This window comes from Trematomus bernacchii, unplaced genomic scaffold (assembly GCF_902827165.1).
Source record: "Trematomus bernacchii unplaced genomic scaffold, fTreBer1.1, whole genome shotgun sequence".
Lineage (NCBI taxonomy): Eukaryota > Metazoa > Chordata > Actinopteri > Perciformes > Nototheniidae > Trematomus > Trematomus bernacchii.
Genome location: NW_022987672.1, coordinates 392,984 through 413,672, shown reverse-complemented (window position 1 = coordinate 413,672; position 20,689 = coordinate 392,984). Strand labels below are relative to the sequence as shown.

Below are 20,689 nucleotides of genomic sequence, written 5' to 3'. Positions count from 1 at the left end.
ACGCTGAGGAACCTAACCCAAAACTAAGCCCAGCATAGAGAGGTTCAGTGAATGTGGTTCTGAAGGTGTGGAGGTGGGTCAGTGTGTCAGAGGAGACTCTGTAGAAGGAGAGAGAGCCAGCAGGATGATCCAGATACACTGCTACTTTACCAGAGGGGGAGGAGGAGGGGGGGGGGGAGAAGGAGGAGGAGGAGGAGGAGGAGGAGGAGGAGGAGGAGGGGAGGAGGAGGAGGAGGGAGGAGACGAAGAAGGGGGAGAAGGAGGAGGAGGAGGAGGAGGAGGAGGAGGAGATGTGTGTCTCTCTGTTATTGTGCCAGACAGAGTGACTATCACCAGAGCAGTCCAGACTCCAGGACTGATCATTCCCTCCAAGCACACATTCTTTACTGTCTCCTTTCCTCCTGATTCCTCTGTAAGTCACTGATATAGTAACATCTCCTCTCCACCAGACCTCCCAGTAACAGCGACCAGTCAGAGCTTCTCTACACATCAGCTGAGGCCAGTCATCAAACCTCTCTGGATGATCAGGATAGTTCTGCTCCTCTCTCGCCCATGTCACCTTCCCGTTGTTGTCAGACAGTATGAGGATTCTGTGTGCTGTGTTTGAGTCCAGTGTGAGTCCACAGGAATCTGATGAGAGACACAGCAGGTATTAAAGGTTATTAAAGTCCCTGTGATGTCCCAGTGTGAAGATGTTCATGATTAAAAACACACTTACACTTCCTGAGACCTGGCCTCAAGAACCGGACTGCAGCAGGCTCCAGGCTGAAAGCAGGGGGGGGGGTCAGTTAGTCTTTAAATTATCTTAGTTAGTTGATTAGTTAATGCAGGGGTTCCCAACCCCCGGTCCGCGGACCGGTACCGGGCCGCGGAGGTGTTACTGCCGGGCCGCGAAATAGCTGTGAGTTTATCGTAATATTTGCAGAATTATAAATATATAAAAATATATATTTTTTTTTAATTTTCGCACCTATACCAGTCATATTATTTCATCCAAAACATACAAAATAAATCAAAATTGGTTAGCATAAGGTCTCAGCCCCTCGTGCGCAGAGAAAGTTACCGGTGCGCCAATAGGAAGTGGAGCACACAGGAGACAACCGTTTCATCGCAGACTGTTATGTTTATGTGGGGAAATGGCAGTGCATACATTATTTTAGATATATTTTAAACTCGGACTTCATTTTAAGGACATTGCGGCCAGGGGTGTTGTGGAGCTATTTTTTTTTTTAAACCTCCTTCACTTGCAGCATATATATATTATTATTAGTATTGATGTATGTTTTGTTTCTGACATGTTCAATAAATTGACATAAAAAAAAAAAAAAAAAAAAAAAAAAAAGCATCAGGAGGCAGCCTCTGAGAAGTGCAGCACCAGCGCGTACACACCGCCTTCACTGTGTTCACCACTGCAAGGCAGGCTGCTACGTTTCAACCACACACACCTCTACACACACACATCGAACGGCCCGATTATTCCCCTATTACTTGTTGTATGAAGGAAATACGGTCAATACGGTCACAAAGGCGCATGATGTGTGTGTGTGCGTGTGCGTGTGCGTGTGCGTGTGCGTGTGTGTGCTCTGCGCTCTGCTCAGCTCCGCTGTGTGTGTGTGTGTATGTTCGGTGTGTTTGTGTGTGTCCAACAACGGCATTTGTTTTCAAATGACCATGAACAGTAATTTACACACATCTGGCCAACTCCATAATGTATATGTGGGTGTTCCCAAAATAAATTAGTTTAATCTTAATCTCGATGTAGTGCTAAATGCTGTCGGAGAGCACCGGCAGCTCTGTGATCGCTTGACACCGCCGGAACTAATGATCCGTCAAGCGAACTATTCCGGACACCAGCACCCGACCGGACTGTCACTGGACAGCGCTGTCAGTGTCAGGGTGCTGATGTCAGTGAGCGCAGGTGCAGAGATGAGTGGACCTCAGCAAACTTCCATGAACCGCTTCTTTGCGGGCTATTCTAATAAAAGAGATGGTGAGGAAAAAGCTACCAAAAAGAAAAAAAACGAGCTTTAATCGCAAATACGATTCCTCGTATATCAAATATGGATTTATTGCAACGGGCAATTCGTTGGCGCCAAAACCATTGTGTGTTGTGTGTGCCGAAATGCTTTGTAATGAAGCAATGAAGCCATCGAAACTTCAACGGCACTTGTCAACCAAACATCCTTTTCTGATTGACAAACCAGTTGAGTTTTTTGAAAGGAAAAAACGCGAGTTGGATGGGCAGAAGCAAGTGTTAAAGTCCACAACGTCAACGAGCGTCGCTGCAACAAGGGCTTCATATCTGGTTGCTCACCGAATAGCCAAAGCTAAAAAGCCCTTTACAATAGGAGAGGAGCTGATACTGCCCGCTGCCAAAGACATCTGCCGTGAACTTTTAGGAGAAAAAGCAGCTGGGATGGTAGGACATGTTCCACTCTCGGACAATACTGTTGCCAGGAGGATCGATGATATTGCCGAGGATATTGAAGGGCAATTGTTGGACAGAATAAAAGCATCTCAATGGTACGCAATTCAAGTGGACGAATCCACTGATGTGGAAAATAAGGCAGTTGTTTATGTGCGCTATGTGCATCAAGACGAGGTGGAGGAAGATTTGCTCTGTTGTCTTTCACTTCCAAGCTCAACCACCGCCTCCGAAATATTCAGAGTGGTGAATGAATACATTGCAGGCAGACTGGATTGGGCGTTTTGTGTCGGGGTCTGCACTGATGGGGCTGCTGCGATGACCGGCCGGTTGTCGGGGGTTCACTGCCAGGGTGAAAGAAGTGGCACCGGAATGCGAGGCAACTCACTGCATGATACACCGTGAGATGCTGGCAAGCAAGAAAATGTCCCCTGAACTGCACACGGTCCTGAATGATGCAATAAGGGTAATTAACCACATCAAAGCCCATGCCCTGAATTCGAGGGTGTTTGAATTATTGTGCGAGGACATGGATGCTGATCACATACGCCTTCTTCTACATACAGAGGTGAGGTGGCTGTCGAAGGGGAAAGCCCTGACGAGAGTGTTCGAGTTAAGAGAGCAATTACAGAAATTCCTCTCTGACAAGCAGTCACCTTTAGCCGCGCACTTTAGTGACAAGAGCTGGCTCGCAAAACTAGCCTACTTGAGTGACATTTTTATGGCTTTGAACCAATTAAATCTGACAATGCAGGGGAGGATGGCTGACACATTCAGGCTCGCAGACAAAGTCGCCGGATTCAAAGCCAAGTTGGGAACCTGGGCACATCGCGTCAACCGGGGTGTTTTTGACATGTTCAGCAACTTATCCAGTTTTTCGGAAGAAGCCGAGGGACTTGGCGAGTTGATACACAGCCACCTGCTATCACTGTCTGATGCGTTTGAACGCTATTTTCCATCTGCAAAGGACCCGAGGAATGGCAAAGGATGGATGCGTGATCCATTTCTAAATGACGATGGACGAGACCAGCTCCCATCGCAACAAGACGATCAGCTGATCGAGCTAATGAATGACGGAGGACTGAAAACACTCTTTAATTCAACATCGTTGACATCCTTCTGGATCAAAGCGTCGGGAGAATACAAAGAGATCGGCACGCTTGCTCTGAAGACACTGCTCCCGTTCCCAACGTTATATCTGTGCGAGGCAGGTTTTTCTGCCATGACGGCCACTAAGACCAGACTTAGCAGCAGACTGGACGTGAGGAATACCCTGCGCATTTCATTGTCAACCATCACGCCCCGGTATGACGTTATTATGGCTGGCAAACAAGCCCAGGGGTCTCACTGACATTTCAGTTATATCAGTGGTCCTAATTTGTTTTAATTGTATCCTGGTTTTAAACTTTGTTAATATGTTTTGGATGCATATTGTTCTATTATTTGTTCAGGCTGTTACATACAATTAGCCACTGTTGCCACCTAGGCCTATATTAGGCTATATTATATTATATTATATATTATATTAATATTTGTAAAGCGGTCCTAATTTTTTGTTTTAATTGTATCCTGGTTTTAAACGTTAATATGTTTTGGATGCATATTGGTATTTGTTCAGGCTGTTAAATACAATTAGCCTCTGTTGCCACCTGCTGGTGAGTAAATATTAAAATCAGTTAAAATTGACAACCGGTCCGCGATTTTTTTTTAATGTATCTGCCGGTCCTTGGCACAATAAAGGTTGGGAACCCCTGAGTTAATGCATTTCTTTACTTGTTACTCACTGCTGAAAGTAATTAGTTACAATACTAGTTATATTACTTTTGGATTGCTCTTTAAAATCACCTGAGATGCACCATAACTCAAATGAAAATGAACAATATAAAGTTAAACCTCATCAGATCAGAACAAATCCTTGATCTCATAAGGACACTACTGAACTCAGACCTCAGTTTCTGCTCTTTGTTTGAAAATCATGTTTTCTTTCGCTCAGTTTCAAATCAAATCAGTTTTATTTATAAAGCACATTTAAAAGCGATTTTTGGTCGAGCCAAAGTGCTGTACATGTAATAAAAACACATTACTACAATCACAATAAAAGACAATAATTTACAACAGAAATATAAAAAACAAAGGGAAATGTCAGGAGTCGTGCTCCGCTCTGAAGGCTCAGTGCCCTCGGGTTTTGAGCCTGGTCTTGGGCACTACCAGCAGCAGCTGGTCAGCAGACCTTAAAGCTCTGGCTGGGGTGTAGCGCTGGAGGAGTTCAGCTATATAGGCCGGAGCCAGCCCATTTAGTGCTTTAAAAACAAATAAAAGGATTTTAAAATCAATTCTGAACCGAACTGGAAGCCAGTGCAGTGAGGCCAGAATTGGGGTGATGTGGTCACGCTTTTTGTGGCCAGTGAGAAGACGTGCAGCTGCGTTTTGGACTAGCTACAGGCGTCTAATTGAGGCCTGGTCCATACCCACATACAGAGCGTTGCAATAGTCCAGTCTTGAGGTTACAAAGGCAATAATAACCCTTTCTAGATCTTTAAAAGATAAAAACGACTTGGTTTTGGCTCTCGTTGAGGTTAAGGACATTTTGGCTCAGCCAGGATTTTATCTCTGTTAAGTAGTCCATCAACTGCTGTAGTGAGTGTTTGACATTTGCTTTGAGAGGCATATAGATCTGTACATCGTCGGCGTAGCAGTGGAAGGGAATATTGTGTTTAGTGAGAATTGAACCTAGGGGCAGTATGTACAGTAAAAAGAGGATGGGGCCCAGGATAGAGCCTTGGGGAACCCCACAGGTAAGAGGGGCTTTAGCAGAGGAGAAGGCACCTAGCTGCACTGAGAAGCTACGGTCTGTCAGGTAGGACTTGAACCATGCAAGGGCAGAGCCTGTGATGCCAGCGGACTGTTCAAGCCGTGACAGCAGGATGCTATGGTCCACGGTGTCAAAGGCAGCTGTCAGGTCTAACAGCACCAGGACAACTGGGCTACCTGAGTCGGCGGCTAGGAGCAGATCATTAAAAACTCTTAAAAGGGCTGTTTCAGTGCTGTGCATAGGTTTGAAGCCAGACTGAAACTTTTCATGGATGCCATGCATGGTTAAGAACGACTGCAGCTGGGCGTAGACTACACGCTCCAGGGCTTTAGATAAAAAAAGGTAGCTGGGAGATGGGCCTAAAATTTGCGAGAATGGAGGGGTCGAGATTTTTCTTTTTAAGTAGTGGCTGGACCACGGCATGTTTGAAGGCAGCTGGGACACATCCTGAGCTAAGAGAGGTGTTTATTAGTAATAAAATACTTGCTCCAACTGATTCGAAAACATCTCTGAGAAGGTGAGAGGGAATGCTGTCTGAGGTGCAGTTTGTCGGCCGCAGGTGCTTGACTACATCCGAGAGAGAAGAGAGGGATACAGGCTCAAAGTGGTCGAGGACAGCAGGGCACAGAAAAGGAGCAGGATCTGGGGTAGCACTAGTGTGGGCTAGCCTAAGAGCAGATACTTTTTCAATAAAAAAATGTAAGAGACTTATCACAGAGAGTAGTCGATGGGACAATTGGAGAAGCATCACAGGGATTAATGATCGAGTTGAGGACATTAAAAAGAACCTGAGGTTTATGACTGTTTTTGGAGATTAACAGAGAAATGTGCTCTGTTTTGGCTGCTTTGACTGCCGTCTGGTAGTCAGAAAGGCAAGCACGAAGGATTTCTAGGGAGACATGGAGTTTATCCTTTTTCCATTTTCTCTCTGCACGCCTGCAAGCGCGTCTGAGAGCACGAGTACAGTCATTGAGCCACGGCTCTGAGAGAACTTTGGTGCGTCTAAGCGTAAAAGGAGCAACAGAATCCAGTATTAGTGTGCATGTCGAGTCAAACATGGAGATCAGCTCATCAGCATTAAAAGCACAGTTCACATCTAATTTACAGATCAGGGAAGCATTAAAAACATCAGAAAACTGTGAGGCAGTCAAGGGGTTAATCAAACGCAGACGACACGCAGGGGCACGTGATTCGACTCCTGCGGAAGGGATCGAGGTTGTAAACAGAACCGGTAAATGGTCTGAGCAACGTGTTGCTGCACAGATTTCATCCATCAGTTTCCATCATAACTCTGCTCCAGGTAGCTTGCAAAGGTTTTCCTGTCTGATGGAGGCCACCTGTTACGTGTTTCTTGCTCAATATGTTTTTAGAAAGATGGTGATTCCACCGTGGAAATCATAGATGTAATGAAACGGGCAACATGTCCTCCATGATGTTTGCTATAACTCTGACATTTCTGCTCCGTCTCCTCATCCATGAACTCTGAGCGCGAGAGAAAAAGGACGTTTGACTTATTTTTCTGTCCTCTCTTTCTTATGCAGAAAGTCTAAGACCTTAAAGTAACGCAGGTAACGAGATCATTTTGTGCTCAGTAACTGTAATGTAATTACTCCTGAACCAACAGTAAAGCGTTACACTACTGTGTTACAGACAAATGTAATCTGATTACTGTAACACGTTACTCCCAACACTGAAACTAATAAATCATTATTTTCATTCAAGGGAAGGTTCTTCTGATTGGCCGTTTGCTAGGACTCAGAATAAAACATCTGGAAATGAATTCGTTTAATTATTCATGATCTCAATTCCTGTACTAAATCTGTGTGAACATTAAAACCCCCCAACTCTGTTTCTTTTGGTCATACCACGATGAACATTGACCCACTGAGGGGGGGTTTCCTCTCAGTTGTGTTTGATGCTAACAGCTGACGGCAGACAGTGTGAAGAGTCAGGGTCTATCAGCTCTGGTTGCTTTAGGTCATAGGAGCCAGTTTCTACCTCCTCTATCAGACTGAGTGCCTCTCCATACCTGAGTGTGTCCAGTCCAGCAGACAGCAGCCTCCCCCCTGAGTCTCCTGGATGATTGTAGCTCAGGTCCAGCTCTCTCAGATGGGAGCGGTTTAAAGCTGAGGCCAGAGCATCACCGCCTTCCTCTGTGATCAGACAGCCTGACAGCCTGCAGACACACAAACAAGCCGTCAGATCATCTGAGGGTCCAGGACTGGAAATGGAAATCTTCCATTTAAAGTGATGTTTAAAACTCAGTTAATGGGGCTCATTCACTGGAGCTTCCACAAACGACAATCAACTTAATTATTACATTCAAATGATGTACATTATTCAAGTTTACATTAACTTTGGAGAATAACACAGGAGAAATGAGCGGAAGCGCTCTCTTTTCCTCTCTCCCTCTCTCTCTCTCCTGACAGCCTGTCAGTATCTCATGCAGCTCACTGATCCAGTAATGAGTGACCCGACAGTGAAGAATAAATATATTTATAACTAGTTTAGCTTGTTCCAGAGGTAGATCAAATAGCTAAGTGTGTTAGGTCTAACTCTTGTGTGTTTTTCTTCTTGTGATTTCTGCTTCACACACGTTGCATACCGCTATTTTACTGTCTTTTTCGGACACCTTAAAATAATGCCAGACCGGTGAAGCCATTTTGGCGAGCTTGTTTTGCCGTGCACAGAGAAAAGTGTCATGTATTTTACATCATGCGATCGGCTCTCGCGATCGGCATGTTTAGAGAGCACCGATCGATCGGTAGAGAGTGAGTATCGGCCGATCTCGATCGGTGACCGATTGATCGGAGCATCCCTACAGGACGCATATGAATTACGCCAGCATGTTCTGTCTCTTCAGAGCTCCTCACCCAATCTCTGAGGCCCAGTCAGCCTACAGAAGAAGCTTTAATCTGACGCTCATTTAGACTGCTTGTATCTGTGATGTCATCCTTTCAGTGACTACCTAAAGCTCATGACGGTGAGTAAGGGTTGATCGTAGACGGACTGGTAAATAGAGAGCTTTGGCCCCAGCTCAGCTTCCTCTGTCCAACGGTCCCGTACAAGGGACTGCCTGTCCATCTCACGCAGGGGTTTCCAAACTAGGGCCCGGGGGCCAACTGCAGCCCTTTCAGTTTAAAAAATCTTAGTTGATCAAAAAAAAGCCCAATAACATATTTGCATAACAAACCCTACCTATGTCCACTTATAAGCAATCTGAGGCTTCTGTTTTAAAGGATGAGCCGCCAACTAAATAAAGTAAACCCTCTGGAGAGCTGAGATGTAGTCTGTTTTGTTCTTAAAGTGGACCTATCATGCTATATTTGAATAATATAGTGTAGGACCATACCTATATAAGGCATATTTATACTTTTTTTTTTTTCAAAATACCAAACAGATCATGCATTTTAGCCATGCCTCATTTTGCTCAATTTGACCATTTCTAGCTCTGGGCTGATTCAGTGAGAACAGCACCATCTACTGGCCTGGCATATGTACTACAGCGTCTCCAGCGCTTTCGAACGGCAATGGCCATGGCTGTCTCCTCCTGATTGGTGGAGTTGGCCCAATAGCCGTAGCGCCACTGTCCTGACGTCTGGATCAGTTTTTATCAGATCCGTTGCAGCCCCTTTTTTAGAGATTTGGGTATGGAGGAAAATAGAGAGGGTTGTGTTTTCTGACACTTGGTGAGTTCCCTGGAACACCGGGGACACATATTCATGTATAAAAGACGTACAAAAGTGCATTTTGCATGATAGGTCCCCTTTAAAGCATATTCAAGTACATTTGATTGATTATGCTAAATTATAACTTGACTTATGAGGCAATATATCTCACCTCTAGTGAGGGGCCCAGCCCTTCGTATGTTATTCTGTATGTGGCCCTAAGGGAAAAAAGTTTGAACGTCCCTGACCTAACGCTTCATTTTCACCCTCACTCGTCAACGAAACCCAGAGATAACTAAGTTCCTCGCCTGGCTCAGAAACTCACTGCCAACCCGGAGAGAGCAATCCACCGTTTCCAGAGATCCTCGGCCTCAGACAAGGAGGTGCTCGGCTGAAATTACCAAAATGAGTGCTGGAGAAACGCTTCTGCCAAATCACTAAAAATGAAGCTCTTTATAGAGGGTTTAAAGAAGTTTGTGTCAATAATCATTTTATGAATTGTGACACATGTATTGGTGTTTCGTTTCACTACAATGATGTTATTGATGATGGTATTCCCACACCACAACAGCATGGCTGATTGTTAGCTAAGTCAAACTGTACTGGTCTCTGACCTGAGAGTCTTCAGTTCACAGTGTGGACTCTCCAGTCCAGCAGACAGCAGCTTCACTCCTGAATCCTGCAGGTCGTTGTTACTCAGGTCCAGCTCTATCAGACTAGCGGACTGGGAGCTGAGGACTGAGGACAGAGCTTCACAGCTTCTCTCTGACAGGTTACAGCCACTCAGCCTGAAGAGACAATGAGGACAACCGTTATTCAGAAGACAGCAGTGTATTAATAACTGATTCTCTAAATCAAATGATCTCTGTACTTACAGAGCTTTGTTGGAGGCTTTGACCACTGGCAGCAGCCTCAGAAGAGCCTCCTCTGAAGCAAAGTATTTATGCAGGTCAAACACGTCCAGATCTTCTCCTGATGACAGTAAGATGAAGACCAGAGCTGACCACAGAGCAGGAGACAGATTATCTGTGGAGAGACTTCCTGAACTCAGGGACTGTTGGATCTGCTCCACTAGAGAACGATCATTCAGTTCATTCAGACAGTGGAACAGGTTGATGCTTCTCTCTGCAGACAGATCCTCATCTATCTTCTTCTTGATGTACTGGACTGTTTCCTGGTTGGTCCCTGAGCTACTTCCTGTCTGTGTCAGCAGGCCTCGTAGGAGTTTCTGATTGCTCTGCAGTGAAAGACCCAGGAGGAAGCGCAGGAACAAGTCCAGGTGTCCGTTTGGACTCTGTAAGGCCTGGTCCACAGCACTCTGGTAGAGATGTGTTAGTTCAGGTTTGACTTCAGACTTCTGGGAGGTTGTTGGTTCTTCTGCCAGCAGGTTGACTCCAGAGTTAATGAAGGTCAGGTGGACATGAAGAGCAGCCAGAAACTCCTGAACGCTCAGATGGATGAAGCAGAACACCTTGTCCTGGTACAGTCCTCTCTCCTCTCTAAAGACCTGTGTGAACACTCCTGAGTACACTGAGGATGCTCTGATATCGATGCCACACTCTGTCAGGTCGGACTCATAGAAGATCAGGTTGCCTTTCAGCAGCTGCTCAAAAGCCAGTTTCCCCAGAGACTCCATCATCTTCCTGCTCTCTGGACTCCAGTGTGGATCTGTCTCAGCTCCTCCATCATACTTGACGTTCTTCACTTTGGACTGAACCACCAGGAAGTGGATGTACATCTCAGTCAGGGTCTTGGGCAGCTCTCCTCCCTCTCTGGTTTTCAACACCTCCTCCAGAACTGTAGCAGAGATCCAGCAGAAGACTGGGATGTGGCACATGATGTGGAGGCTTCGTGAGGTCTTGATGTGGGAGATGATGGTGCCAGCCTGCTCCTGATCTCTGAATCTCTTCCTGAAGTACTCCTCCTTCTGTGGGTCAGTGAACCCTCGGACCTCTGTCACCATGTCCACACACTCAGGAGGGATCTGATTGGCTGCTGCAGGTCGTGTGGTTATCCAGAGGCGAGCAGAGGGAAGCAGCTTCCCCCTGATGAGGTTTGTCAGCAGCACATCCACTGAGGTGGACTCTGTGACATCAGTCAGGATCTCAGTGTTGTGGAAGTCCAGAGGAAGTCGACACTCATCCAGACCGTCAAAGATGAACACAACCGGGAACTGATCAAACCTGCAGATTCCTGCGTCTCTGGTTTCAGAGAAGAAGTGATGAACAAGTTCCACCAAGCTGAACTTGTTCTCTCTCACCACATTCAGCTCTCTGAAGGTGAATGGAAATATGAACTGGATGTCCTGGTTGGCTTTGCCTTCAGCCCAGTCCAGAGTGAACTTCTGTGTTAAGACTGTTTTCCCAATGCCAGCCACGCCCTTTGTCATCACTGCTCTGATTGGTGCATCTCTTCCAGGTGAGGCTTTAAAGAGGTCTTCTTGTCTGATGGTTGTTTCTGGTCTGTCTGATTTCCTGGAGGCTGTTTCAAGCTGTCTGACCTCATGTTGATCATTGACCTCTGCAGACCCCCCCTCTATGATGTAGAGCTCTGTGTAGATCTGGTTCAGAAGGGTTGGGTTTCCTGCTTTAGCAATGCCCTCAAACACACACTGGAACCTCTCCTTCAGGGTGGACTTAAGTTTACGCTGACAAACTTCAGCAGGAGTTCCTGAAAGAACACACAATAAAATATAATTTGGTCACACTGTAACTGTGGTTCTCTGAATAAAATATGGATATATGTTGGTCCCTTGAGACATCAGCAGATGAGACATTTATCCAGAGTGTTACATTTCTATAGAAACCCTCTTACTGCTCTGCAGACGGTCAGCCAGCTCCTCCTGCTTCATGCTCCTCAGGAAGTGCAGTGTGATGTTCAGAAATTCCTCTCTGCTGCTCCTCCTCTGCTCTTCATCCTCAGCCTCCAACACCTCCTCATCCTCACTCTGACTCTCTAAGTATTCTGGGTAATCTGAACTCAGAGCCTTCTGGAACTTCTTCAGCTCGCTCTTCACAAAGGTGACGATGTGTTCCTCCAGCAGCTGGAACATCACATGAACGACACAAACTATAAACCATGGATCCAAACATCAGATCCGGACAGACTGACTCTCTAAAAGTGCAGCATGGAGATGACTGTGAACAGAAGAGAGGTAAAGTATCTGTAGTACATGTACATACCGTAAATATGGAGTCCAGCTGTGTCTGATGCTGCTGGGCAGACTGACCACCGGGAACCTCCGAGCTCTCCTGGTCCCCTCTGTGGAGGAATCATGAAGCATTAGCTCACATTATGTCTGTCCACACAGAGACACACTCAGGGTGAAGGAGGACAGGGGAACAGGCTGGTGGTCCTGTGCGTCAGCGGGAACTTTGCACTACAGGAATATTTATTTCCAGCTACTGTTGAAGACCAGAGGATTCTGTCCATCCTTCATTCTGGTCTTCCTGAAACGTGGCTGTGTGGATAGAAACTGGACTCTGCAGCTGGCTAACAGCTGTTCATCAGGAAAAGGACAGACCTAGGGACAGTTCTTACACCAGCCCCCGTTAACCCCCCAGCTCCACCTCCAGCACATAGCAGGGGTCAGGGTTCACCTGGCAGTAGAGCTGGTTGTGACTTTGATGAAGGCTCAGTATCCTCCATCAGAAGTGTTTGTGAGACGGTGGAACAGCTTCTGAACAGCCTGAGTTTTCAGATGGAGTTTCACTGCCCCTCCCAGTGTGGACGTTCACAACTAAATACTTTGGACAAGAGGAGGGGTCTGACGAGACTTTAAACAAACTGGTTTTATTCTATCATAACCGGACTCTTACTGTGAGTTACAGCTTACTTCTGATCAGCAGATGGAGGTCGTCCTTTAAAGTTTATGAAGTCTTCCTTCGAGGAGTCGCTCTTTAGGGACAGACAGCTGGGAGAGTCTGGTCTCTGCTGCTGGACCCTGAAACAGAAACAGATGAAACATTTGCGTAAATACCTTTTGTTTTGTTTTGTTTTATTTCATTCAGATTAGTTTGCTCATATATACAAGCTACTTTTTTTTCTTTTTTTTTACAAATCTTTTTATTGCAAACAAGTCATAATCCAGCACATGACAAGAAGTGAGAGCAGTAATACTAAACAGTACAGATGTTACAATTACAATGGGGATCATTACAAAGGACCTCCTTGAAATTGCATTCACTTCAGGGTTTGTAGAGTCCTTGTTTACAGTCTTTTTTTTTTTTTTTCATTTAACCCCCCCACCCCCCACCCACAGGTATGGATGGCCCCAAATAGTAAAATAACTGAATAAGTCAGATACAATTATAAGTAAAACATAAATAATAATACTAATACAAAAGAATAAATAAAATAAAATAAAAAATAAATAATAAATAATAAAATAAATAAAGTCGAGAGCGAAAACAGTCTGCTGGTATAAGGGAAGAAAATAATAGTAAACATTGTCGTCTTGGTGATGAAAAAGGGTTTCATTAAGAGCGAAAAGGAAATATAGATGAGTAGTCTAGGGCAAAAGACAAAGGGTCATGGCGGAAGAGCAGTAATATGAATGGTCACTTTTATTTTATTTATTCCCTTTCAGAGAGCTAACTGCGACTCAGCGTCAGAAGTGATAGGGAGTTCTTTGATAAGGCCTAATAGTGGGTCCCAGCTAGTACGGAAGGATTTCAGAGATCCTTTTAATGAGAATCTTAACTTCTCCATCTGAAGGCATTGCAAGACATCACGTATGCACTGATCATGTGTTGGTGGGGAAGCATGTATCCATTTCAAGAGAATAGAGCGTCTAGCTAATAGAGTGGTGAAGGCAATGACACGGCGTATAGTAATGGGCATATTCTCAGATGGAGGAAGGCCGAACAGTGCAGTCATAGGATTAGGGTTTATCTTTGTGTTATAGGCCTGCTCAATGGTTCCAAATATGTCAGACCAAAATGTGTCCAGCCTCGGGCAAGTCCAGAACATGTGCAGATGGTCAGCTGGGGATTGATTGCATCTGTTACAGGCATCACTCCGATCCGGGAACATTTTAGCCAGCTTAGCATTAGTAAAGTGAGCTCTGTGGAGCACCTTGCACTGGAGTAGGCCATGTCTAGCACAGATAGATGATGTATGGACTAGGTTGAGAACGTCACTCCATTGATCATCGTAAATGTTGCTACCTAGATCACGCTCCCAGAGCTCCTTAAGAGGCACCATAGGGTCCGGACTCAGGGAACCAATCTGACCATAGAGAACTGAAACCAAGCGCTTTTGATCAGGGTCGAGTGTGAGAAATGTATCAATTGGCGATTCGGGGGGGCGGTTAGGAAAATGGGGAAATTGCTTTTGGATGAAGTGCCTGATTTGGAAAAAACGGAAGAGATGACTGTTTGGCAGGTTGAATTTGACTGACAGGGACTCAAAGGATGAAAAGACTCCATCCTCGTAAAGGTCATTAAGCGTTGCCAGACCATTGTTCGACCAAACGCGGAAGGCCGGGTCAGTACATGATGGGGAGAATAGGTGATTGTTTGAAATTGGGGCGTGAACCGAAGCTCTATGTAACCCATGCTGTTTCCTGAATTGGAGCCAAATACTTAAGGTGCTAGTAACAATTGGGTTACTCAAATGTTTATGGGTCGCTACAGGGAGCTGAGAGCAGATTATAGAGTGCAAAGGAGCAGAAGATGACAGCTCGATATGTACCCAAGGTGGGCAGGGGTCTGAAAGTTTATATTTAGCCCAATAGAGGAGTTTGTTAATATTAGAGGCCCAGTAATAGTGGCGAAAGTTGGGGAGCGCCAGGCCCCCTTCTGATTTAGGGAGTTGGAGACACAACCTTCTAATACGCGCAGGCTTGTTGTTCCAGACGAACGCATTCAACTGCTTATCAAGATCAGTGAAAAAAGATTTGTTGATGCGTACAGGGATGTGTTGGAAAAGGTAAAGAAACTTTGGCAGGATGACCATCTTTATAAGGTTGACGCGACCCGCAAGAGACAGGGGAAGGGAGGCCCACCTAGACATATCAGCTTTGCATTTATCTAGTAGAGGCTGAAAGTTTTTCGGGAACAGGTCTTTAAAAGAGTTTGCAACAAACACCCCCAAGTATTTGAACCCCTCCACAGCCCTTTTGAAGGGGAATAGGGATTGGGGAAGTGCCTCTGCCATTTTATTTACAAAAAATACTTCGCTCTTTTGAATGTTTAGTTTGTAACCTGATACACGGCCAAATTTATCTAAAATCGACAGTATGGGGGGGAGAGAGGATAAGGTGTTCGAGATCATAAGAAGAAGGTCATCAGCATACAGAGACAGTTTATGAACCAAGCCATGACGCGTAATGCCCTCAAACCTATCATGGCTTCTGAGCCAGATAGCGAGAGGTTCAATGGCTATATTGAACAACAGCGGCGAAAGAGGACACCCCTGGCGAGTACCACGTTGGAGAGAGAAAGGGGGAGATCAAATGCCATTAGTGTGTACAGAGGCAGATGGAGAGGCATATAGGAGTTTAATCCAGGAAATAAATTGGGAATCGAAACCAAATTTATCAAGACTAGAAAATAGGAAACCCCACTCAACCCTATCAAAGGCCTTCTCTGCGTCAAGTGTCACTATGACTTCGGGGGTGTTAGAGGAAGGAGAGAAAATTACATCAAGCAACCTCCTTGTGTTAAAAAAAGAGTGTCTCCCCACCATAAAGCCTGTTTGGTCCAGCGAAATTATATCTGGCAGTACGCGTTGGAGGCGGATAGCCAGTATTTGGCCAGTATCTTACAGTCCACATTTAACAGTGAGATTGGTCTGTAACTGCCACATGAAGTAGGATCTTTGTCTTTCTTGAGAAGCAAGGAGATAGACGCAATGGACAACGTTTCTGGCAATCGGCCTGTCTGGAGAGAGTCATTGTACATCCTTGCCAAAATCGGGGCTAACTTGAAAGAATATGCCTTATAGAATTCAACTGTATAGCCGTCAGGCCCAGGAGACTTCCCACTTTGCATAGATTTTATTGCATCATGTATCTCAAGGGTGGAGATGGGGCCGCCCAATTCGCCAGCGATGTTCTCGTTAATTTTGGGGTATGTTAAGGAGTCAAGAGGATTGGGGGTCGTGGCAGGGATCGGGGGACAATCCGAAGTGTAGAGATTGGTGTAAAATTCAGAGAAAGCCCTGTTAATATCAGCTGGGTTAGAAGTAAGGTTGCCATCGGACAATCTGATTTGGGGAATCAATCTGGACGCACTGGCCGCACAAGCTTGTTGAGCTAGGAGTCTACCAGCTTTGTCGCCCTGCTCAAAGTAACGTTGCCTACACTGTCTCAGTTGTCTCTCAACAATGCCTGTCATCAGAAGGTCGTGTTCTGAATGTAGCAGGAGGCGTTTTTTATAGAGAGAAGGAGAGGGAGAGGAGGAGTACGTTTCATCGAGTAAGCGAAGCTCAACACAGATTTCTGAAAGCCTTTTCCTCTTTTCTCTTACGTGAAGTGTACGAAATGACCTGTCCCCGTACAGTGGCCTTGAGAGCCTCCCAGAGAATACCGCTACTAACGTCGGAAGTGTCCTTAATTTCAATGTAGGAAGAAATCTGAGTGGAAAGATAGTCTCTAAATTCACTGTCTGACAGCAGGGGAGAATTGAATTTCCATAATGGAGGGGGGGACATGCCAAGAGGGAAATTAATGTCAACCGAGGTGGGAGAATGATCTGAGATGGCTATCGGATGGTATACGCATAAATTGACTAGATGAATCAAATTGTTATCGAGTAAAAATAAATCAATTCGTGAAAATGTGTGGTGTCTGTGCGAGAAGAAGGAAAATGCTCTACTTTGCGGGTTAATAAATCTCCAGGGGTCTGAGAGTCCTAATCGTGATGCATTGTGCAGTACTACCTTGGCCGAATTGGAGAGAGTAGCTTGTGTGAGCGATAACCTGTCGATACTCACGTCCTGGACCAAATTCCAGTCGCCAGCCATAATAATACGATGGTTGTCGGCGTTGGGAATTTGAGCGAAGAGGTTCACAAAAAAATTACCATCATCCCAATTGGGAGCGTAGATAGAAGCTAGTATCACTGGTGTGTTCTGTAGCGTCCCCGAAACTATGACATAACGACCATTAGGATCTGATATCGAATTTGTCAGTTCAAATCTGACATTCTTGTGAATAATAATTGCTGCCCCTCTGGCTTTGTGGGAGAATTTTGAGTGGAACAAGTGACTCATCCATGCCCTCTTAAGACGAAGGGTATCAGAAGATTTAAGATGAGTTTCCTGCAGGAATATGATATCTCCATTCAGATCTTGCAGCCGTGTCATTACTTTACCAATTTTAGTAGCGTTGTTCATGCCCTTAGTATTCCAGGAAATCAGACGCACTCCTCTACCTGTCATTGTCATGGCAGACACCATCTAGGAAGTTCCTTGAAGACAAGTTGACCTGGACAAACACTGTCTTGCATACACAGGAGAAAGAGAAGAGAGGACGACGAAAAATAATAATAGTAATGATAATAACAAAAAATAAAAATAAAAACCCATGTGACCATACCTATAGCTAAACCCAAAATACACAGCATAATCAAGCACTCTGGCTCAGATCTATGTAATTACACTAACACTAGTCTTCCGGGGACCTAGTCCCTATCTAAACAGTAAACCATCCCCATATTATTAAGTGAACAGGAAATTGTCAAATATTATGCAGAAAAAATGTAAACACACATACAATTTAGTGCAGTAAAAATCAGCATGAACAATCGGTCCAACAAGTAAATACAATGTATTTTATCCATTCAGATAAATGAGACATAATAGGGAATAAAATAAAGTGCAAAAGAAATCTCTGAATGGTAAAGGCACAGGTGGACAAGAAAATAAGCTAGTGTAACAGCTCCACATCAATGGAGCTGTTGCTCCCTCTAGAGGCAAAAGCGATACTCTGCGGATAACGCAGTGACCTATCAACAGGCATTCATAATGGCAAGGAACAACAAAAAGGAAAATATAAGAAGTCAATGAAAACAGGCCAAGAAAATAACTACTAGCCGTGGAGAAACACACATGTCTGTCTGCATGATAACGCCATAATTAAAACCCATGTGAACTAATAGGTCAGACAAGTTACTGAAGTAGCCACGATGGGCTAGTAAACTGGGCTAACGTTACCAAACCGCAGCAGTCAGGCGGAAGAGGATGGATGAGAGCCGATACCAGATCGGTCAGCTGCAATAAAGTCCTTGGCCTCAGAAACCGAGGAAAGTCTCTTCCTGACCCCATCCTTCAGTGTGATGTTAAGCCTTGCAGGGAAAAGTAGTGAGGGCTTGAAGCCCCGTTGGTAAAGTTCAGACATCACCTCTTGGTATTCCCTGCGCTGCTCCACTATCTCAGAAGGATAATCCTCGTAGATTGCAATGGGGGTCCCACGGTACTGCAGCTTGCCTCTCTTAGCTCTGGCCTCACGGATGATTTTATCTTTCTGCTGGAATCTGAAGAGTCTGACGACCACAGGTCTCAGTCTCTGACCTGGTGCTGGCTTGTTGGAGAGTGTACGGTGCGCTCTGTCGCACTCCGGTGGAGACTCAAAAACGCCGTCACCAAGGACCTCAGCCAGAAGTTCAGAAAAGAAGGTGGAGGGGTGAGGCCCTTCGATGGACTCAGGTAGACCAATGATCCTGATATTGTTACGGCGGCTGCGAGACTCGAGGTCCGTCAATTTAGCTTGTAGCTTGGTATTATTCTCAGCTAGCTTAGCACACATCGATTCCAAACTTTGTAAGCGTCCGTCTTGTTCGTTAGCGTTGGATTCAAGCGAATTAATTGAGTGGGTATGATCGGAGACTGTGGTTTGAATGCAGTTTAGCTTGGATTCGAGCGTAGATAAAGTAGCCTTGAAGTCTGCAGAGATAGCATTCCGGTGTTGTTCCAGTTGGTTAGCCAAAACCGCCATGTTGAAGTCACTGCCATTTGCCGCCGGCATGGCATACTGCTCCTTCTTGTCCGACTTCTGCTGCTTGGAAGGCATAATCCAGCACCGGAGTGTTTAGAATGGAATAATTATCCACCTGGCGATGGCCAAAGGCAAAACTATGGGGATTTAAAATAGTAAATGAATAAAAGTTACGGGAGCTAGATTCGACACTGCCTACTCCATCTTGCCCCACCGGAAGTCCTTACAACCTCCAAGCAACTTTTTGAAAGAATATGTTTTTTAAATATGATCAAAAGGGTGGAATGTAATGGAACATTTTATTTGATCATGCTGAGTGAGCATTCAAAGTTCACCATTATGTTCTTCTTGATAAGCTATTTCTTAGAAAATGACTCAAAGTCAGCAGTTAAGATAACCTCTATCTATTGTGAAAGGTTGATGACCTTTAACCTCTAAGGAATGTAGACATTATGGCTCTCCATGCAGCAAGCAGATGTTTCCTGGACATCTTGACCACTCCCCTTCTTCCTTTTGGGTCTGATTTTGTGAATATAAGACCCTTTGCAAATCTCCTGACTTTTGTACTTCGCTGCAGACTGCTTGACACTCTGTAACGTTTTACCTTCTTGCAAGAATACATTGTTATTTGAAGAATCTTAATTTCAATATAACGGAAAAGTTTCCTCACCATTTTATTATTATTATTTGTTTGTCTTGGTTAATTTGCACCACACAAGGCATTGTGGGACTGCATTTTCTCCTTTCCTTTCGTTAAGGAAGGTCCAGTGTTTCCTTAGCTAAGGAGGTTATTATACCGCTCTCACTCTCCTGATTATTTGTCCCATTTATCAGGCCGTAAAACATGCTGGAAGAAAACTGCTGAAAAATATTTTGGACAAGACTTCATACCGACTAGTTTTATTCTATCATAACCGGATTCTTACTATGAGTTACAGCTTACTTCTGATCAGCAGATGGAGGTCGTCCTTTGAAGTTTATGATGTCGTCCATCGACTGGTCGCTCTTGAAAGACAGACAGCTGGGAGAGTCTGGTCTCTGCTGCTGGACCCTGAAACAGAAACAGATGCAGACATTGGCGTGCCTTCACTTCATACCCATTAGTTTGATCTAAGGTTAAGGTTAGGGAATGTGGGACTTAAGAGAAGACTCTATTGCAGTAGTCCAGGGAGATGATGAATGCTTGAATAAGGGTTTCTGCCACCGGGTCGGGGGTGAGGGCCGTATGGTTGATATGTTTTTTATGTGGAAGAAGGGGGATATTGTAATGGACCGGATGTGGGAGTTGAAAGACAGGGTGGAGTCCAGAATAACACCCAGGTTGCGGGCTTCAGGGGAGGGTGGATGGTGCAGCCATCAAGAACTAGGAAGAGATCTCCAAGCTTCCAGACTAGTTCTTCAGGGGCCACAACTACGAGCTCGGTCTTGTTGCTGTTGAGTTTGAGGAGGTTACTAAACATCCAGGTTTTATGTTGCGGAGGAAATTGACTTGTGAGAGGGGAGGGGGCTGAGTGGATGGGTCAGTGCTGATATGGGTTTGGGGGTCGTGGGCGTAGGAATGAAAATTGAGACCGTGTTGGCGGTAGGGCTGTGCATCTTCACTGGTCTCACGATTCGATTCGATTACGATTATCCTGTCAACGATTCGATTCAATTCGATATCCCGATGCATCACGATTCATACCAATGCGTTGCATCCTCAATTTTCTATATTACTGCACATGGCTTATTTTTCATCAATGCATACATGCAGTAAATACATATGAACTCTCTTTTTATTATTTAGAAAGTGCTTCAGAAATCAATAACATAAATGTCTTGACATTAATTTATAAACCAAAATA

The 20,689-nt window shown here is 45.0% G+C and overlaps 1 protein-coding gene across 1 annotated transcript in view; it reads right to left on the bottom strand.

Annotated features, from left to right (window-relative positions):
* Nucleotides 1-232: 232 nt before the first annotated feature.
* LOC117487492 (NLR family CARD domain-containing protein 3-like) overlaps nucleotides 233-20,689 on the bottom strand; it is a gene marked incomplete at its 3' end in the record, with an annotated part of 29,865 nt that continues 9,408 nt past the window's right edge. Inside the window, exons 3-11 of the mRNA XM_034136118.1 lie at nucleotides 19,789-19,896; nucleotides 12,741-12,848; nucleotides 12,088-12,166; nucleotides 11,720-11,948; nucleotides 9,781-11,575; nucleotides 9,520-9,693; nucleotides 7,267-7,413; nucleotides 719-765; nucleotides 233-630 (exon numbers count right to left, since the gene is read on the bottom strand). Coding sequence (XP_033992009.1) covers nucleotides 233-630; nucleotides 719-765; nucleotides 7,267-7,413; nucleotides 9,520-9,693; nucleotides 9,781-11,575; nucleotides 11,720-11,948; nucleotides 12,088-12,166; nucleotides 12,741-12,848; nucleotides 19,789-19,896 — 3,085 coding nt within the window. The remainder of the gene's footprint in view (nucleotides 631-718; nucleotides 766-7,266; nucleotides 7,414-9,519; nucleotides 9,694-9,780; nucleotides 11,576-11,719; nucleotides 11,949-12,087; nucleotides 12,167-12,740; nucleotides 12,849-19,788; nucleotides 19,897-20,689) is intronic.